The following is a 16,846-nucleotide window of genomic DNA, read 5'->3' as shown; positions in this document are numbered from 1 at the left end:
CACCCAGTGCTCCATGCAATCTGTGCCCTCCCTAATACCCACCACCTGGTTCCCCCAACCTCCCACCACCCACCCCTTCAAAACCCTCAGGTTCTTTTTCAGAGTCCATAGTCTCTCATGGTTCACCTCCCCTTCCAATTTCCCTCAACTCCCTTCTCCTCTCCATCTACCCTTGTCCTCCATGTTATTTGTTATGCTCCACAAATAAGTGAAACCATATGATACTTGACTCTCTCTGCTTGACTTATTTCACTCAGCATAATCTCTTCCAGTCCTGTCCATGTTGCTACAAAAGTTGGGTATTCATCCTTTCTGATGGAGGCATAATACTCCATAGTGTATATGGACCACATCTTCCTTATCCATTCATCCGTTGAAGGGCATCTTGGTTCTTTCCATAGTTTGGCGACCGTGGCCATTGCTGCTATAAACATTGGGGTACAGATGGCCCTTCTTTTCACTACATCTGTATCTTTGGGGTAAATACCCAGTAGTGCAATTGCAGGGTCATAGGGAAGCTCTATTTTTAATTTCCTGAGGAATCTCCACACTGTTCTCCAAATTGGCTGCACCAACTTGCATTCCCACCAACAGTGTAAGAGGGTTCCCCTTTCTCCACATCCTCTCCAACACACGTTGTTTCCCGTCTTGCTAATTTTGGCCATTCTAACTGGTGTAAGGTGGTATCTCAATGTGGTTTTAATTTGAATCTCCCTGATGGCTAGTGATGATGAACATTTTTTCATGTGTCTGGTAGCCATTTGTATGTCTTCATTGGAGAAGTGTCTGTTCATACAGCAATTCAGCAATGTGGCAGGATACAGAGTCAATGTCCGGAAATCAGTGGCTTTCTTATACACTAACAATGAAAATACAGAAAGGCAAATTAGAGAATCGATTCCATTTACTATAGCACCAAAAACCATAAGATACCTCGGAATAAACCTAACCAAAGAGGTTAAAGATCTGTACTCGAGGAACTACAGAACACTCCTAAAAGAAATTGAAGAAGACACAAAAAGATGGAAGACCATTCCATGCTCTTGGATCGGAAGAATAAACATCGTTAAAATGCATTTTACTTTTAAAGTAATTACTGGCAAGGAAGTGCTTACTTCTACCATTTTGCTATTTGTTTTCTGTATATCCTATACTTTTTGTTCATCATTTCCTCAATTACTGCCTTCTTTTGTGTTTATTTTTTTAATACACAGTTTTATCCCCTTCTTACTTATTTTCCTGCATAATTTAAGGTTATTTTTTTAGTTAGCCTAGAGATTGCAATTAACATCTTAAATTTATATCAATCTAATTTAAATTAATATCAATGTAGCTTCATTATTACAAAGAGCCCTGTTCCTATACAACTCTGTTCTTACCCCATTATGTTGTTATTGTTACATATTACATCTTTATATATTGTATCCCCATCAACAGATTTATAGTTATCATTTTATACATTTATCTTTTGAATAATATAGAAAAACTAGGAGTTACAAACCAAAAATACAATAGTACTAGCTTTTCTATTAATCTACTGTATTAGATTCCTAGGGCTTCCATAAACAAATTACCAGAAACTTAAATTTGTGTGACTTAAAACAACAGAAATTTATTCTCTCACAGTTCTGGTGACTGGAAGTTTGAAACCTGGGGCAAAGAGCTATAGTGGTTAATAAGGCTCTTTCTTCATCTGACAATCACCCTCAGCTGGATTCCACAGGCAATTTTAGACTATTAGACTGGAAGGACACAGTAAGGACTAGAGAAGTCGCACATAGGTTTTCTTCCCAATCATTTACCCATTCCTGGCTCACAAGGGGATATGGAGAATAAGACAGCAGTGTGTGTATACTCTAGGAGGGGAAAATATCCTCATCTCATTGGGAGATATAAAATCTGAAAAGCAGAGAGATATGGAGTATGATGGAGAGGTCTGCATTCCTGTGGAATGAGGAAATCTGTGAGCTAATGTTAAATGCATAGATCCAGAGAATTTCCATAGAACCACAGCCCTTCTTCCTCTCTGTGCTACCCAGCTACTGACAGATATAACAGACATGTGTATGCATTGGGTGGAGAGGTGGGGTAGACAAAATATCTCTTCCACCTGGTTACACTAAACTATTCAAATTCAGAGCCATCTTCTGTTCATTGCAATGTTGTTTTGATAGGATCCTACTGCAACTAAGACATAATCAGGGTGGTCCTGGGGTACAATGGACACAGACTGATAGAGACTAGTGGTTTGATCTTTTACTTATTTCCATATAATTCCTAGGCACACCTAACCTGATACAAACATATAGCATTCCAGTAAAGTGTAATAAAATATGGTGTAGTCAAAAAAAATCAATAATGCCAGGAATTATTTAGGTCCATTGGTGCAGAAATGAAAGACACCAAAGGAATTGCTCTGCACAAGTGGCTGTATCTCTTTTCATGCTTTTATGTCTACTTTCTCCATGGTCTCAATACCAAAGTTTTTGACTACACAGTATCCATTCCTAAAAAGACAAAACTGGGAGTCATCTGAACCCTGGGAATCCTAGAGTTAGTCACTTTAGCCATGAATAGGCAGAGACTGAAACAAAACTCTCACCTGCAGTATTTGGTTACACATTCCAAGTGCAGGTAATCCCAACAGGTTTGCAATGAAAGATTCTCTAGGAATCATCCTAATCACCTGGAGATGACTGGCAGACCCATGCTATCTAATGATTTTGCCACAACCTCACTGACAGTTTCTAAAACAATAATATCTTCAGCTGGGTAGGTAAGGGTCTAAAAAGGGGGGAAAAAAGAAATTTAACTCAATTTAATGTTCATTTCCCATCTCACTTATCCCCCAGCCATTAGCACTGTGAAGTTCTACCTGACTTACCAACTGAGGTGCCAGTAGCAGTAACATCAGCAAAACATAGCATGATTCCACTAAGGTACAATATGTAGGTAGTGCCAGAAAAGAATCCTGGCAGATATCAGCTGAACTGTCATTTTGGTGAAAAGTAGTAGAGGTAATAAGCCTCCTTATACTCTGTAGCCATTTTTGAGATTACTCCTTCTAACAGACATTAAGGATTTGATACATTTCTGGTGTGTGGGAATCCATTTCCCTCTACCTCTCTGACCAAAACCTCCTGTCATTTCACTTTCTCTAGTATCTTTCTGTCAGCACTCCCAGGGTGAGATAAAAGCACTAGGTTCAAGGTCAGTTTTCTGCTTACTGAACATAAAAGCACTCAAATCCACAAAGATGAGAAAGTGATAAAAAGCACTTAATGAGGCAACAACCCATTGTGTAGGGACACCATCTTTTTCCTCCACATTAACTCTAGTTGCCAAAAAACTCTACTTACAAATGAAATTGCATGTGGATTGGTTGGAGGATAGATTGAGATGTATATACATTGAGGGTGGGGTACACACACACTCATACATACATACACTCTGGTTCTAGGTCTGTTTAAAACTTTATAGGGTAGTGAGAAATAGTCTATTATCTCTGGAACCCCATTTATATCTGTTGAACAAAAGAATGAGCAGAGAAGGCATGGAGCTATGAATCTCTGGGACAAGTCACAGTAAAATGAAGCTTAATAGAGGAGCATTTCAGGAATGTTGGAGCAAGGACCACCAAAAATCAACTCCTCAATGAATTCAGTGAGGACAGTGAGGACAGCAAAAAAAAAAAAAAAAACAAACAAACAAAAAAAAAAAAACCAAAAAACAATTTTTCAGAACTCAGAAATTAACCAAAAGCTTGCACCAATTCAAGGAGGATTTATTCAAGAAAAATGACTGAACATCTATGACAAGAGTGAGCTTTGGGGCATTCTAGCTTGCCTTATTCCAGTCTCCTCAGATCCACAGTAGCCTTGAAAAATAAGAGCATGACAACCCTGGTAGTTGTGAAAATCAATAGTCTAACAGCCCCTGGAGGGCAAAGACCAGGTTTGACAGTTTGAGGTTCCCCAGCATTTCCATTTCTAAAGAATTGTCACTGACTTGTCTGGCAATTCTTGGAAACACCCACACCCATGACTCATCTTTATTTGACCTGCCTCCAAGTCACCCCATGCAAAAAGCCCTTTTTGTTTTGACAGACCTTACTTTTTAGAGCAGTTTTGGGTTTAGAGAAATACTGAAGAGTTAAGTACAGACAGTTCCCATATACTGCCATTCTTTCCTCTGCCCACTCCACAGTTTTCCTCTATTATTACATCTTGCATTAGTGTTGTGCATTTCTTACAATCAAGGAACAATACTGATATGTTATTATTAAAATCCATAGTTTATATAAGGGTTCTCTCTTTCAATTGAACATTCTGTGGGTTTTGAAAAATACATAATGTCATGTATCTACCCCTTCAGTATCATACAGAAAAATTTCACTGCTCTAAAAATCCCATGTGCTCTATATATTCATCCCCCCACTTCTCTTCTTCTGATCTGATAACAATCACTGCTCTTTTTACTATCTGTGTAGTTTTGCCTTTTCCTGAACGTCATATGAATGGAATCCTACAGTATGTAGCTTCTTAAAAGATCAGCTTCTTCTCTTAGCGTTTGTTTCCTCCATGTCTTTCATGACTTGATAGATTCTTTTATTGATAAATAATATTCCATTGTATACATCTAACAAAGTTTACCCATTTACCTATTGAAGGACATCTTGGTTGTTTTCAAGTTTGGGCAATTATGAATAAAGCCGCTATAAACATTAACATGCAGGGTTTTGTGCAGACATAACTTTCCAGCTTTTTTAAATAAATAAGAAGTGTGATTGCTGGATTGTATGGTGAGACTATATTTAGCTTTGTAAGAAATTGTTAAATGGTCTTCCAAAGCGACTGTACTGTTTTGCATTCCCTTTCTGAACCAAGAAACTGTCTATCCCCAGACCCATCTAAGCAGACACATACCCTCTTGTGCTAGCAAGTTATCTCCTTCCTTCCAGAAGAATGTGTGAGGTGTGTGTGTGTGTGTGTGTGTGTGTGTGTGTGTGTGTAATCTTACTTCAGACTTGAGAAAAAATGCTGAGATGAACACAGTATTTCGAAAGAAAAGAGAACCCATAACATACCATCAGCCACAAATGACTCCATCCTGCCAGTGTTTCCCTTGGGTATTCCGACAACTCGAGACTTAGTTGTCAGGGGAGGGGGATAGGATACTTGGATGCCTATAGCCAAAAGGCAGGATTCTACCAGTATGAGCTAGGAAAAAGAAGACTGTAGTGGAGAAAATTCAGAATCAAGGGTCACATGACTACGGGGACCAGCTCAGATACATGCATGTGTACCTCTAGTCATATATCTTACTTATTTTTTAATTGGGTTGTTTTCTTACTGTTGAATCTTAATTTCTTTGTGTGCTTTGTATAAAAGTCCTTTATCTAATATGTATTTGGCAAATATTTCCTTCTACTCTGTGGCTTGTCTTTACATTCTCTTAACAGTGTCTTTTGCAGAGCAGAAGTTTTAATTTTAATGAAATCCAACTTAGCAATTTTTTCTTTCTTAGACCATGCTTGTGATGTTATATCAAAGAAGTCATCGCCACAGCATCAGATTTTGGTTAGGATCTGAATATCCACTCACTTTCTATGCTTTGTGACCCTAGGTAAGTCCAGAAACCTTTGTTTCCACAAATGTAAAATGAGATACTTGTTCAAGCCAAGATGAAATCTTATATGAAAATCCCTAAAATGTAAAACAAAATATATGGGGTGGGGTCATCACTAAGCCAAAAGTTACCTAGATTTTCTATATTATATTCTCAAAATGTTATAGTTTGACATTTATATGATCTATTTTCAGTTAATTATTGTGATGGGTATAAGGTCTTTGTCTAGATTTCTTTGCATGTGGTTGTACAGTTATTCCAGCATAATTTGTTGAAAGATTATCCTTTATAAATTGAATTAGCTTTGTATCTTGGTCAAAGATCAGTTGACTGTATTTGTGTGGGTCTATTTTGGGGCTATTCTATTCCAATGATCTATTCATTTTTTTAACAATACCACAGTGTTGATTACTGTAGCTTTAGAGTAAGTATTGAAGTTGGGCATCTATGAAAAATCATAGCTACCATCAAACTTACTGCTAAAAGACTGAATATTTTCCTCCTAAGATTGGGAACAAGAATGTCTGTTCTCACTACTTCTATTACCTTTGAATTGGAGGTTCTAACCAAAGTAAAGGCAAGAAAAAAAAGGCATCCAGAAGGAAAGAAGTAAAACTATATTCAAAAAATGACATAAACTTGTATATAGAAAATTCTAAGAAATCCACCCAAACTGTTGAAGCTAGTAAAGGAGTTCAACAAGGTTGCAAGGTACAAGTTCAATGTACAAAAATCTATTATAATTCTATATACTAACAATTAATGGTCTGATACTGAAATTTAGAAAAATTCCTTTTATAATAGCATCAAAAAGAATTAAAAACTTAGAAATAAATTTAAAGTGTAAGACATATACTGAAAAATGACAAAACATTATTGGAAAAAATTAAAGGTCTAAATAAATGAAAAGACACCCTGTGTTTACAGAGCAGAAGACTTAATAATACTACCCAAATACTACCCAAAATTATCTACAGATTCAATGCAATCCCTAATCAAAAAAAAAAAGGTGGTATTTTTTCAGAAATTGAAAAGCTGATCTTAAAATTCACATGGAAATACAAGTGACCCAGAATAGCCTAAATCTTGGTGAAGAAGAAAACATTTGGAAGAATTACATCTCCCAGTTTCAAACCTTACACAAAGCTACAGTTATCAAGACAGTGTTATATTCTGTTTTAAGAATAGACATGTGGATCAATGAAACAAAATTGAGAGTCTAGAAATAAACCCTTATATTTAAGGTCCATTTTCAACCAGAGTCCCAAGACAATTCAATGGGGGAAGATTAGTCTTTTCAACAAATGATGCTGCAGCAACTGGATATTCAGGAGCAAATGAATGAAGTTGGACTTTCCCCCTCACACTATATGTATAATTAACTAAAATGGATTAAATGCTACAGCTCAAATTATCACACACTTAGAAAAAGACATCGGTGTTCATCTTCAGGACCTTGATTATTCAATATTTTTAGATGACACCAAAAGCACAAGCAACAAAAGATGAAAATAGTTGATTTGTTTTCCAAATTAAAAACTTTTGTGTTTCAGAGGACACCATTAAGAAAGTTAAAAGAAAATCTGCAGAATTAGAGAAAATGTTTGCAAGTCATACATCTAATAAGGGACTAACATCTAGAATATTTTTTAAAAAGCCTTTTACAAGTCAACAATAAGAGATAACTCAGTTAAAAACTGGGCAAATGACTTGAATGGACATTTATTGAAAGAAGATATGCAAGTTGCAAATAATAAGCACATGAAAAGATTCTCAATATCATTAGTTATCAATGCAATGAAAACCACAATGAAATACCACTTCACTTCCACTAGCACAGCTAAAATTTAAAAAAAAAAATCAATAAGAACTATTGGTGAAGATGTAGAGAAATTGAGACCTTCATACATTGCTGGATTATAAAATGGTATAGCCAATTTGGAAAACAGTTTAGCAGTTACTCAAAATGTTAAAAAGAGTTACCATAGGATTCAGCATTACTACTATATATACAATATATATATACAAGAAGATTGAAAATATAGGTCCATACAAAAACTTGCACAAGAACATTCATGACAGCATTATTCCTTTTTTTTTTCTTCCAAGTTTTTAATTCCAGTTAGTTAACATACAGTGTAACATTAGTTTCAGGTATATAATCTAGTGATTCAACACTACATACAACACCTGGTGCTCATCACAACAATATAGCATCATTATTCATAAGAGCCAAAAAGTAGAAACAACTCAAATGCCTATCAACTGATAAATGGATAAAGAAGATGTGGTATATTCTACAGTAGAATTTTATTTATCAATTACAAGGACTGAACAACACAAACGAACCTTGAAAGCATTATGTTAAATTGAAGTCAGTCACCAAAAGCCAAATATTGTATGATTTGACTTACATAAATATCTACAATCCATAGACAAAGAAAGTGGATTAGTGCTTACCAGGGCCTAGAGTTGGGGTAGAGGGATGGAGATTAATGGCTACTGGGCAAGGGCTTCTTTATGTGGTAAAGTTGATTGTGGTGAATTTTACACAACTTTGAATATACTAAAACCCACTGAATTAAACACCTAAAATGGTGGCTTTAATGGTATGCAAATTATATCTCAATAAAACATTTCTATTGTTTTTTTAAAAATGGGGCAAATACCTCCTGTTTCACAGTGCTGGGAGAACTAACTGAAGATATAAAACCTTCTTTTACAAAATGAAGTACCCAAGTATTTGGTGGAACTGAAGATAAATTTCATGTGCTTCCAGCTTGGCCCACTGGATACAACATACTACCAAGGTAAATGCAACAGACCTCCAGGATCAGAATTAAGCTTAAATGCCTGCTCCTTTTACAACCATACATTGAATGAAGTTCTGATCTATTCATAGGGAAAGCTGGGACAAGGTGGGCTTTACTCCCTGCTTTCCCTCTCTGGCCCAAGTAACCATTTCTCCCCACCCACTGGGGCTGAAATACTCCTACGTACCCTCCTCCACTAGTAAGTTATTTCCTTCCTTCCAAGAGAATGTTTGAGGTATATATATCTTACTACAGACATGAGAAAAAATTCTGAGTTGAAAGCAGTATTTCAAAGGAAAAGAGAATCCGTAGCACCAGCCACAAATGACTCCATCCTGCCAGTATTTTCCTTGCGTATCCTGACAACTCAAGACTTAATGGATAATGTGGCCAGTTAACCCTGAGCCTTCCATAAAAAGACTAAGTTTCAGATGTATTCAGGACTCATAAAACTAGCGGACCATGATTTTCTGGAAATTATGAGCACTGAAATGCTGAATTCAGAATCTGGTCCTGAGAACAAGGTCTGTCTTCAGGCCTGTTAGGTATTTGTGTCTACCCCAAGCAGGCTAGGGAAATATCTAGACTGGCAGCGCACATTTATTCTGTCAACTTGCCACATATTACAATGATTCTGAAACTGCCTCATTCAGGAACATAGCTGTCACATTCTATTGCAACTCGGATGATGGTTTTGAAATAATGGGGTACAAAAATAATCTTTATGTACAAGGGATATCATATTACATTTATTCCAATGGAAAATGAATGAAATGTGAGCTTTAAAATGTTTGTTAGGAAGAATGCATCACAGAAAGAGTCACTGTCTTATGTTTGTATTCCTTGAAGACCCACTATGTGCCAGGATCCAGTAATATGGAAATGGGTAAAAGAGTTGAAAATCCCAAAAGCACTTCACCTTTGGCAACAGATACAGTTACACTAGAATGTGTTAAAAGAAAGCAAATAGTACTTATGTGAGCACAGAGGTAGGGCACGTACCCAAGTCTGGATTGTCATGAGGGACATTCAGGAAATAAAAAACATCTGTACTGATTCCTAAAGATATTATAGATGGATGAAAGGATGTTTAAAAAACAGCTCCTCCAGAAGAATAAAATTTGTATATTTATGGATGTGTAAGATATTTTACCTAGCCGGAAACAATTATTGAGAAGGGAATGGTAAGGTGAGTTAATTTGATAGATAAATGAGAAAAATGGTGATGGTGGGGAAGGGGTTTACATTTGGCAAATATATGCACCTACCCTAAATCAGTCCCATCCCTCTGTGAATGGTCATAAGACTAGTCAAAGAAAAGTTGGGCAGGGGAGATGACTTACTGGGCTTCCTCAAAGAGACCCCTTGGGGAGGGCTGATCACTAGCAGTTTTGCCTTTAAGGAGAACCTCATAGGAGTCTGCAGCCCCACCCTTGGAGATTAGGATTGAGTTCCAGACCATAGTTACAGGGAACAAAGGAAATAAATTCCTTCCACCCACTCCCAATCCTTCAAACATTCAAGATTCTCTTTAACAACCAAAAAATGATTTATTTGTAACACAGCCCACTGTCCATCACTTCAGCACAGTACAGGAGTAGAAAAGAGTCACATTGCAAGCATCATTTAGTCTAAATCAGGACTTCATGCCTCCCCAAGCAGCAAGCCCATCTCCCCACAGAGATCCAGCCCAGAGCCAAACTGAACTCACAAACAGGCAAGCCTAGAATGAAGTTGGCCTCAGGCTTCAGAACATCTCACCGTTCCCCCAGAGCTCTTCAAGCTTCCGGGATGAAGCCTTCTACTCCTCCACCCTTGACCAGGCCAACTCCTAGCCTCTGAGACACCAGGGAGATTTTTTCTAATGATAATTAACAGGGATTTAAGTATTATATAAAACAATGCACTGTGAAATCCATTGTTCCCTAGAAAGCTTAAAATGACTCCCCCATACATAAACCTAAATGACAGCTCTTCCTCTCACCACAGATGCAGGTGGTTTTGAAGTGATTATCCTCAGGTCCATATTCACGTTTTCCTATCAGCCTTATCAAAGGCTGTTCTCCTTACCTCAGAAAAGGGATCCCATATACTTTCCCTAGGTTCAGAGGCTAAGAGAAAAATCCCTGATATTTTAGAAAGACTGTTTCCTGCCAAAGAGTTCAATGGAGATTATTACCTAAACATTTTTTAATCCATCTGAGAAAAGTTAGTTTTAGATTCAGAGGGCAATGCAAACACAGATGCAGGCAGTCTTTCTGATGACGTACTAGTTTTGAGGATACAGGAGGCAACATAAAGGAGTAAAATCTCAAGTGGCTTTCTTAACCCATGGTCTTCTAGAAAGCCTCGAAAAGATGGCTACTAGGAAGATTTCACCTTTGCAGGCCTTGGTAGGACAATTCCAGAAGTTCTACTATCATGGATTAGTGACTTTTGACAAAGCCACAATAAAGGAAAAAAAAAAAAGACAAGAAAGCTGGGTATCTCCAAAAGAACATCTCTAAGGGCTCTGACTAGCAGTCAAACTGTACTAATGTTTGGTATCAGAACTGTTTGTATAAAGTGAGGACCTCATACATGGGGAGAAGAGACTTAAGTAACACTTAGGGCAAGGAATGGAACCCAAAGAATTGGTAGAAGACCACAGGTAGAACACTTGCAGCTTTAACACTGATATTTGTTTTGTTATGTTAAACACTCTTCCAATTTCTCAGAACACCTGAGCTAGATTTACTTTTGCTATCACCTGCATGTACAGGACTGGGCAATCATATCCTCATATTCCTTGTACAAGATACTCCCATTTGCCTCAACCAGAAGGATGCTAATGGGAACATACTTATTAGGAATACAGGAGGGCTGAGGGACACTCTGGTCCACCAGCTCATTGACAAGGTTCTGGATGATGGCATGATTGGGGGAATTGAGACCATAGTGTAGTACTCGAGGGCAGGATCCTTTACAGTAGTTTGGGGTATATAGGTAGGGAGCAATAATCCAGTGATCCCAGCCCAGCTGGTGAAAGCTGACCTGGAAAGGTTGGAGGGAACACTTTTTACTTTGAGGCTTATCATGTTCCCCAGAGAGGCCAGGGATCCCAGATATGATACTGTCTGCTTGCCGGGCCCTCCGCAAGAGAAGAGAAGAGTCCCTTTCCATGAATTTCTCCAGGCCTCTGGGGTGAAGTTTGGCCTTCTGAACACTTTTATGAGTGTCATTGAAATAGAGTAACAAAAAGGCAGTGTCCAAGGATGAAGTGCCATGCCACTGAAGTTCAAGAATCTCACTACCTTTTTGATGCTGGCACATGAAGCGGAGTTGTAGAACCCTGCGTCCTTTGGGATTCCAGAGCCTTTGGCGAACATGTTGTGTGATATCCACTTCAGTCCAAGCTTTGGACAGAAATGAAGGCTTTGAGAAACCTCTTCCTGAAGAAGGAGAGTGATTGGTTTGGCTTTTTTGGAGCCAGGGTTGCATGTGGCAGAAGAGATGGAAATGAGCTCGGTGGAGTTCATGGCGGTAAACCACAATGGCTCTGACTAGTTGGTATGCTACTCGGTTTGGTCTCAAAGGAAAATCCAGGGTCTTTATATGCCAGGGGCCTGCACAGGAGGGGACAAGAGCAGAGGATTAGCTTCTTACCGGGAGCCTGAATCTCCCTCACAACTCTGCTCGATACAAACTAACAGCTGTAAGCAGCCCTTAAAATAAAGCAAGACCATAATAATCACTATCATTTGTCAAGCATTTACTATTAGATGTTTTAAAGCATTAGCCCTTTAATCTGAAGTAGCCTTATGAGATAGTAATTATCACCATTTTGCAGACAAAGAAATTGAGGCTCAGAGAAGTTATGCCAGAGTACATACAAAGCCAGTATACGGTAGAATCAAGATTTGAGCCCAAGTAGGTTTCCCTTAAAAAGATAGTGTGTTCTATTTTTAGATCACTCACAACAGAGGATGAGGAAAAAAAAACCCAAATATGGAATTATTTTGTGTGTATGGAAGAAGATCAGTATTAGTTGACTATTAAAAATGATCAATTAAGAGAATTGTTGAGACATGCACGAATTAAGAATGAGTTCTCCGGTCATATCATTATACAGATGAAACTTTGAGGTAACAGCCCAATACTGGGGACTATCTATGGCCTGCCATCACTTCAAATCTGGGACCATGATGCCACAAAATAATTTTGTCTATTTTCCCCTAGTGGGGGCAGCTGTTTTGCCATTTCCACCTTCTACATTAAGAATTGCTTCTTGAGCAGCTGTTCCTTCTTAAACCATTTTCCCCTTAACTCTCAGTCTCTCCTTGTTCATTTCTTACTGGAAATGATTATTTATGTACATGCATTGTACCACCAGGCCCCTAAATACCATTTTCAACAAGGCCTTGTTCAGATAAATATTTTGTTTGCTAAGAATTCTACCAGAAGCTGAAAGCCTCTTGGTGATTAAGCTTTTTAATCCAGACTGTAATGCTGACACCCAGTGGCCAAAGGGTTGGAAAGCTGGGCCCACAGTGCTCTGAATTTCTTTACCCTCTCCTGGAAAAAAGGTCCAGTGCAAAGATAACAAAAAACAGGCATTGCAAGAAAATGACTGCTTTTATCTTCAAACATCTTACCGTTAAAAATTGCATGTTAATTTACATATTATTTACCTAACCTTCCTTCTTCACTGAGTACACAAGCTTGGATTTTTCAGTAGGCCTGGACTGGTCAATGTAGAAGTGCTTTAATATCTTGAAGCATCAGGATATTTTTTCATAGCTCAGATTCAACTTATGCTAAATACACCCTCAAGTTTGGGTCACTGGACATCATTCCCACAGAGCCCAAGCCAAACTTGTATTTGCTTTCTCAAGTTACTCTACACTCCCATCCTATAATCTTCTTTCCAAGAGGCCCACCCATACACCTGCCCCACCCTGCCTGAGAAAGGGCCCAACCCAACCTCTAGCAGACTTTCTGGTGAGGAACTGCCCTTTCCTTTCAGATCTTGACATCACATATTTTCCTGAAGCAGGGTGGAGTGGCTAAGGATCATAGCCAGGAAGGGTCTGCTCAGAATTTTTCAGGGAAATGGCTGACTCACACATCCTGTGTGATTGAAACTGGCATAGCTCTCCAGGCAAGTTCAATTCAGCTGGGTCATCTCCTAATGGAGAGATCTGTCCCTGTACTCTTGTCATCCATTTCTGGATCCTTTCCAGAGTCCTAGATGCCAGTATGTCCAACAGTCAGACCAAGACAGTGACCTAATTCTAGGCACCCTCCTTTCTAGCCCCATATCATCTCTACAAACTGTGCAAATAATGCACAGCTTTCTACTGCACTCAGAATGAAATCCAGATTCCTTACAATGGCCTGTAAGTCCCTGCCTCTCATCAGCCTCATTTCCTGCCACTCTCCACAATGCTCAATACACTTCAGCCATACTGATCTTCCTTCTAATCTTCAAGTCAGACAAGCTTGTTTCCACCCTCTAGGCCATAGTTCACATAGTTCCCTCTGCCTAAATCAGGCTTCCCTCTACTCTTCTCATGCCTAGTTACTTATCTTACAGGTCTCAACTCAAACGGCACCTCTTCAAAGATGCATTCTCTGACAATCCCACGTAAAGGAAGGATCCGTTATTCTCTATCAAAATCAATTTCATTCTTTGATAGCACTTACCACAATTCGCAATTATCTGCTTTTATTTATCTGTCTCATCCATGAAAACCATGCCGGTCTTGATCATATCTGTATGCCAGCACCTAAAACAGTGCCTAGCTTTCAGTAGGTGTTAAATATTTGTTGAGTGAATCTCCACCAACCCCAAGCTATTTTCCCTTTCCTCAGTCAGAATGCCTGTCTCTGCCTCTACACATAGTCTCCTTACTCCTTCCTCAGGGTCCAGCTCAAATATTAGCTCTTCAATGAAGTCTTTCATTGTCTCCCTGCTTCCCTTCGCTGGCTTTAAACAGTGACCTGTTTCTTCTTTCATGTCCTGGGAGCCCTACTGCTTATCCTTGTCAAATGTCAAAGCATTGGTCATGCTCTAACACCGTTATGTGATTACCTATCTATCCATTCTACCTTAATGGGAGCTTCTAGAGGTCAGGGGAACCATTATTTGCCATTTCAGACCTAACCCAAACGCTGTGCCTGGTGCGCAATTAAAATCTGTTGAGTCAGCACAGCAGGATGATTAAGAGCACTGGCTCTGGAGCCTGAAAACCTGGGTTTGACACCCAGCTCTACCAATTACTAGCTGTGTTAGATTGAGTAAGTTACTCTGAGCCTCAATTTCTTCACCTACAAAATGATTATGTTAATAGTACCTACCTCCTATGCTAGTGGTGAGGATTAAGGAAGATGTTTGTGAAGTATTTTGCCCAGTGCCTGGCACATGGTAAACTCACATAAAGGTTAGCTAGGGGAATATTGGTTGTTTCATTTAAAAGAGGGAATATAAACTAGCAAAGACCCAAAATTAATCTCACTGGGTTCCCAAGATTTCCTTGAAGTTGATGACTTTCTACATTCCCTAGAAAGCCCTGTACTTCAGAAGCCTACTGGTTTTCTGAATCAGTATCTAATGAAGACATTTTTAAAATCAAGCACGATGGGAACAAAGAAAATTCTAAAATACCTTTAGTACCAAAAACCCAAACTAGCAATATGGACTTAATAGAAAAACTGCTTGGTAAACAAGAATATCAACATACTATATCTAAACACTTGAGAAGTTATGGAAACTTCAGAATCAGGCAGACTTAATCTCTAATCCTATCTCTGCCACCCACTGTCTATGTGAATGTTGCAAGTTATTTGACTTCTGTGCTTTAGTTTTATCTTTAAAAATTAGGCTAATTGCTCCATGACAGCTAATGGTAGTTGTCGTCCTTAAGGATTATATACAATAGCAGATGTTCACCTAACCAGGTATACAGAACTTCTGATATTAATTTGTTTCTGTCTATTCTCGTAAATTTCCCCAATTCAGTATCCTGTGGTCTTTGCCTTATAAGAATACAACCACACATAAAGAGCCCCCCCCCGCCACGAGAATGCATAGGAGTGTTTCTCAATTATAGTTTTCAGTGACATAACAAGCAATAAGACTTTCTTAGAAAGACAGGAGCTGACACATCATTCAGTTTCCTGAGGCCTGGGAGAGATTCCTCAGGTAGGTCCCAAGGCAATCTGTTCTCAAAGTGGGATGCTAAAGGGAAATAGGCTTGGAGCCATCTTCTTCCAACTTTTCCATCATTTGAAATCCAAGCCTGAGAAAACAACTCACCCACTAGGTAAAGAAACCTGACAATAAACTCACAGATTCCCTTTCTCTACACTCTTTTTCCCCACTTCTCTTCCCGACAGGACAGTATGGTACGATAACTCACCTCTGAGAGGCCTTGCTACATTGGCCAAGGGTCTCACCAGCCTCACCATGGTGGCCCCAATGGTGCGGTTCTCCCTAGGGTGCCCACGTGCATCAGCTGAACGCTGGTACAACTCTAGCATGTACCGCAAAGGGTGCCCTAGGACCTGGGGCTTCCTCTGCTGCTGGCTAGGAGCTTCTTCCAGCAGCTCCCGAATCAGGGGCAAGGAAGGGGCATCAGCCATGAAGGCAATAGAGGGCTGCCCTACCTTTGCCATTTGGACCCTGTGTTCCATAAAAAGCAACAGTCCCCAAAGAAGAATTCTAAGGATGCTGAGGAGGACCATCTTGAAAGGTGTGGTGTTCAGCAAGACGCTCCAGCCCAAACCCAAAGGGTGTCACTCTGAGCCTTTCCTTTCACATAGGTAACTGTATATGGCTCCACAACCACAAAAGACGGGGCAAAAAAAAATGAAAGGCAAGCAGGCAAGCCCTATCTCAATTCCTCTGGGAGAATCTTCTGGACCAAAGGATGTCTCTTAACTTGGCCTCTTCACATCAAAACAAATGGAAACAACAGGTGGAGCAACACAGCATATCCTTCTTGCTCTTCAGGGTTAGGAACAAGATAACACTTACTCGGATGCTGAGGTAACCTTAAAGGAGAGGTCCATTCCAGGACCTGCTCCCTTACCTTATCCACTAGGATGAGAAAAAGCAGCCCTTGCTTGCTGTGCTCCATAGCTTTAAAGGTAGTTTCTTAATTAGTCCTTAAAGGGCCAGAGACCTTTTACTTCCATCCCACTTCCATGTAGCCCTTCCCTTAATGCAGCATTTCCCAAAATGTGATCTGCTATTGACTTGCAGTGAAACTATCTGGGGTGATTGTTAAGAATGCAGACTCTTGGGTCCAAACCAAAACATGGACTTTCTAGAGGTGAGGTCCACAAACCTGAATCGTAACAAATACTCCAAGAAGTTTCCATGATCACTAAAAAGTGGAAACCAATGTGAGTATGGCTACTGG

At 39.2% G+C, this 16,846-nt stretch overlaps 1 protein-coding gene across 1 annotated transcript; it reads right to left on the bottom strand.

Moving 5' to 3' along the window:
- Positions 1-11,186: 11,186 nt before the first annotated feature.
- Positions 11,187-16,166, bottom strand: BMP15 (bone morphogenetic protein 15; the record flags this gene model as incomplete). Its single annotated transcript, XM_080795698.1, has 2 exons — positions 11,187-12,046; positions 15,842-16,166. The coding sequence occupies 2 exons, from the start codon at positions 16,164-16,166 to the stop codon at positions 11,187-11,189; spliced, it is 1,185 nt and encodes a 394-aa protein (XP_080651824.1).
- Positions 16,167-16,846: the final 680 nt, after the last annotated feature.

Source organism: Martes martes (assembly GCF_963455335.1).
Source record: "Martes martes genome assembly, chromosome: X".
NCBI lineage: Eukaryota > Metazoa > Chordata > Mammalia > Carnivora > Mustelidae > Martes > Martes martes.
The sequence above is the reverse complement of the archived record's forward strand: the minus strand, read 5'-3'. Positions and strand labels throughout refer to the sequence as shown.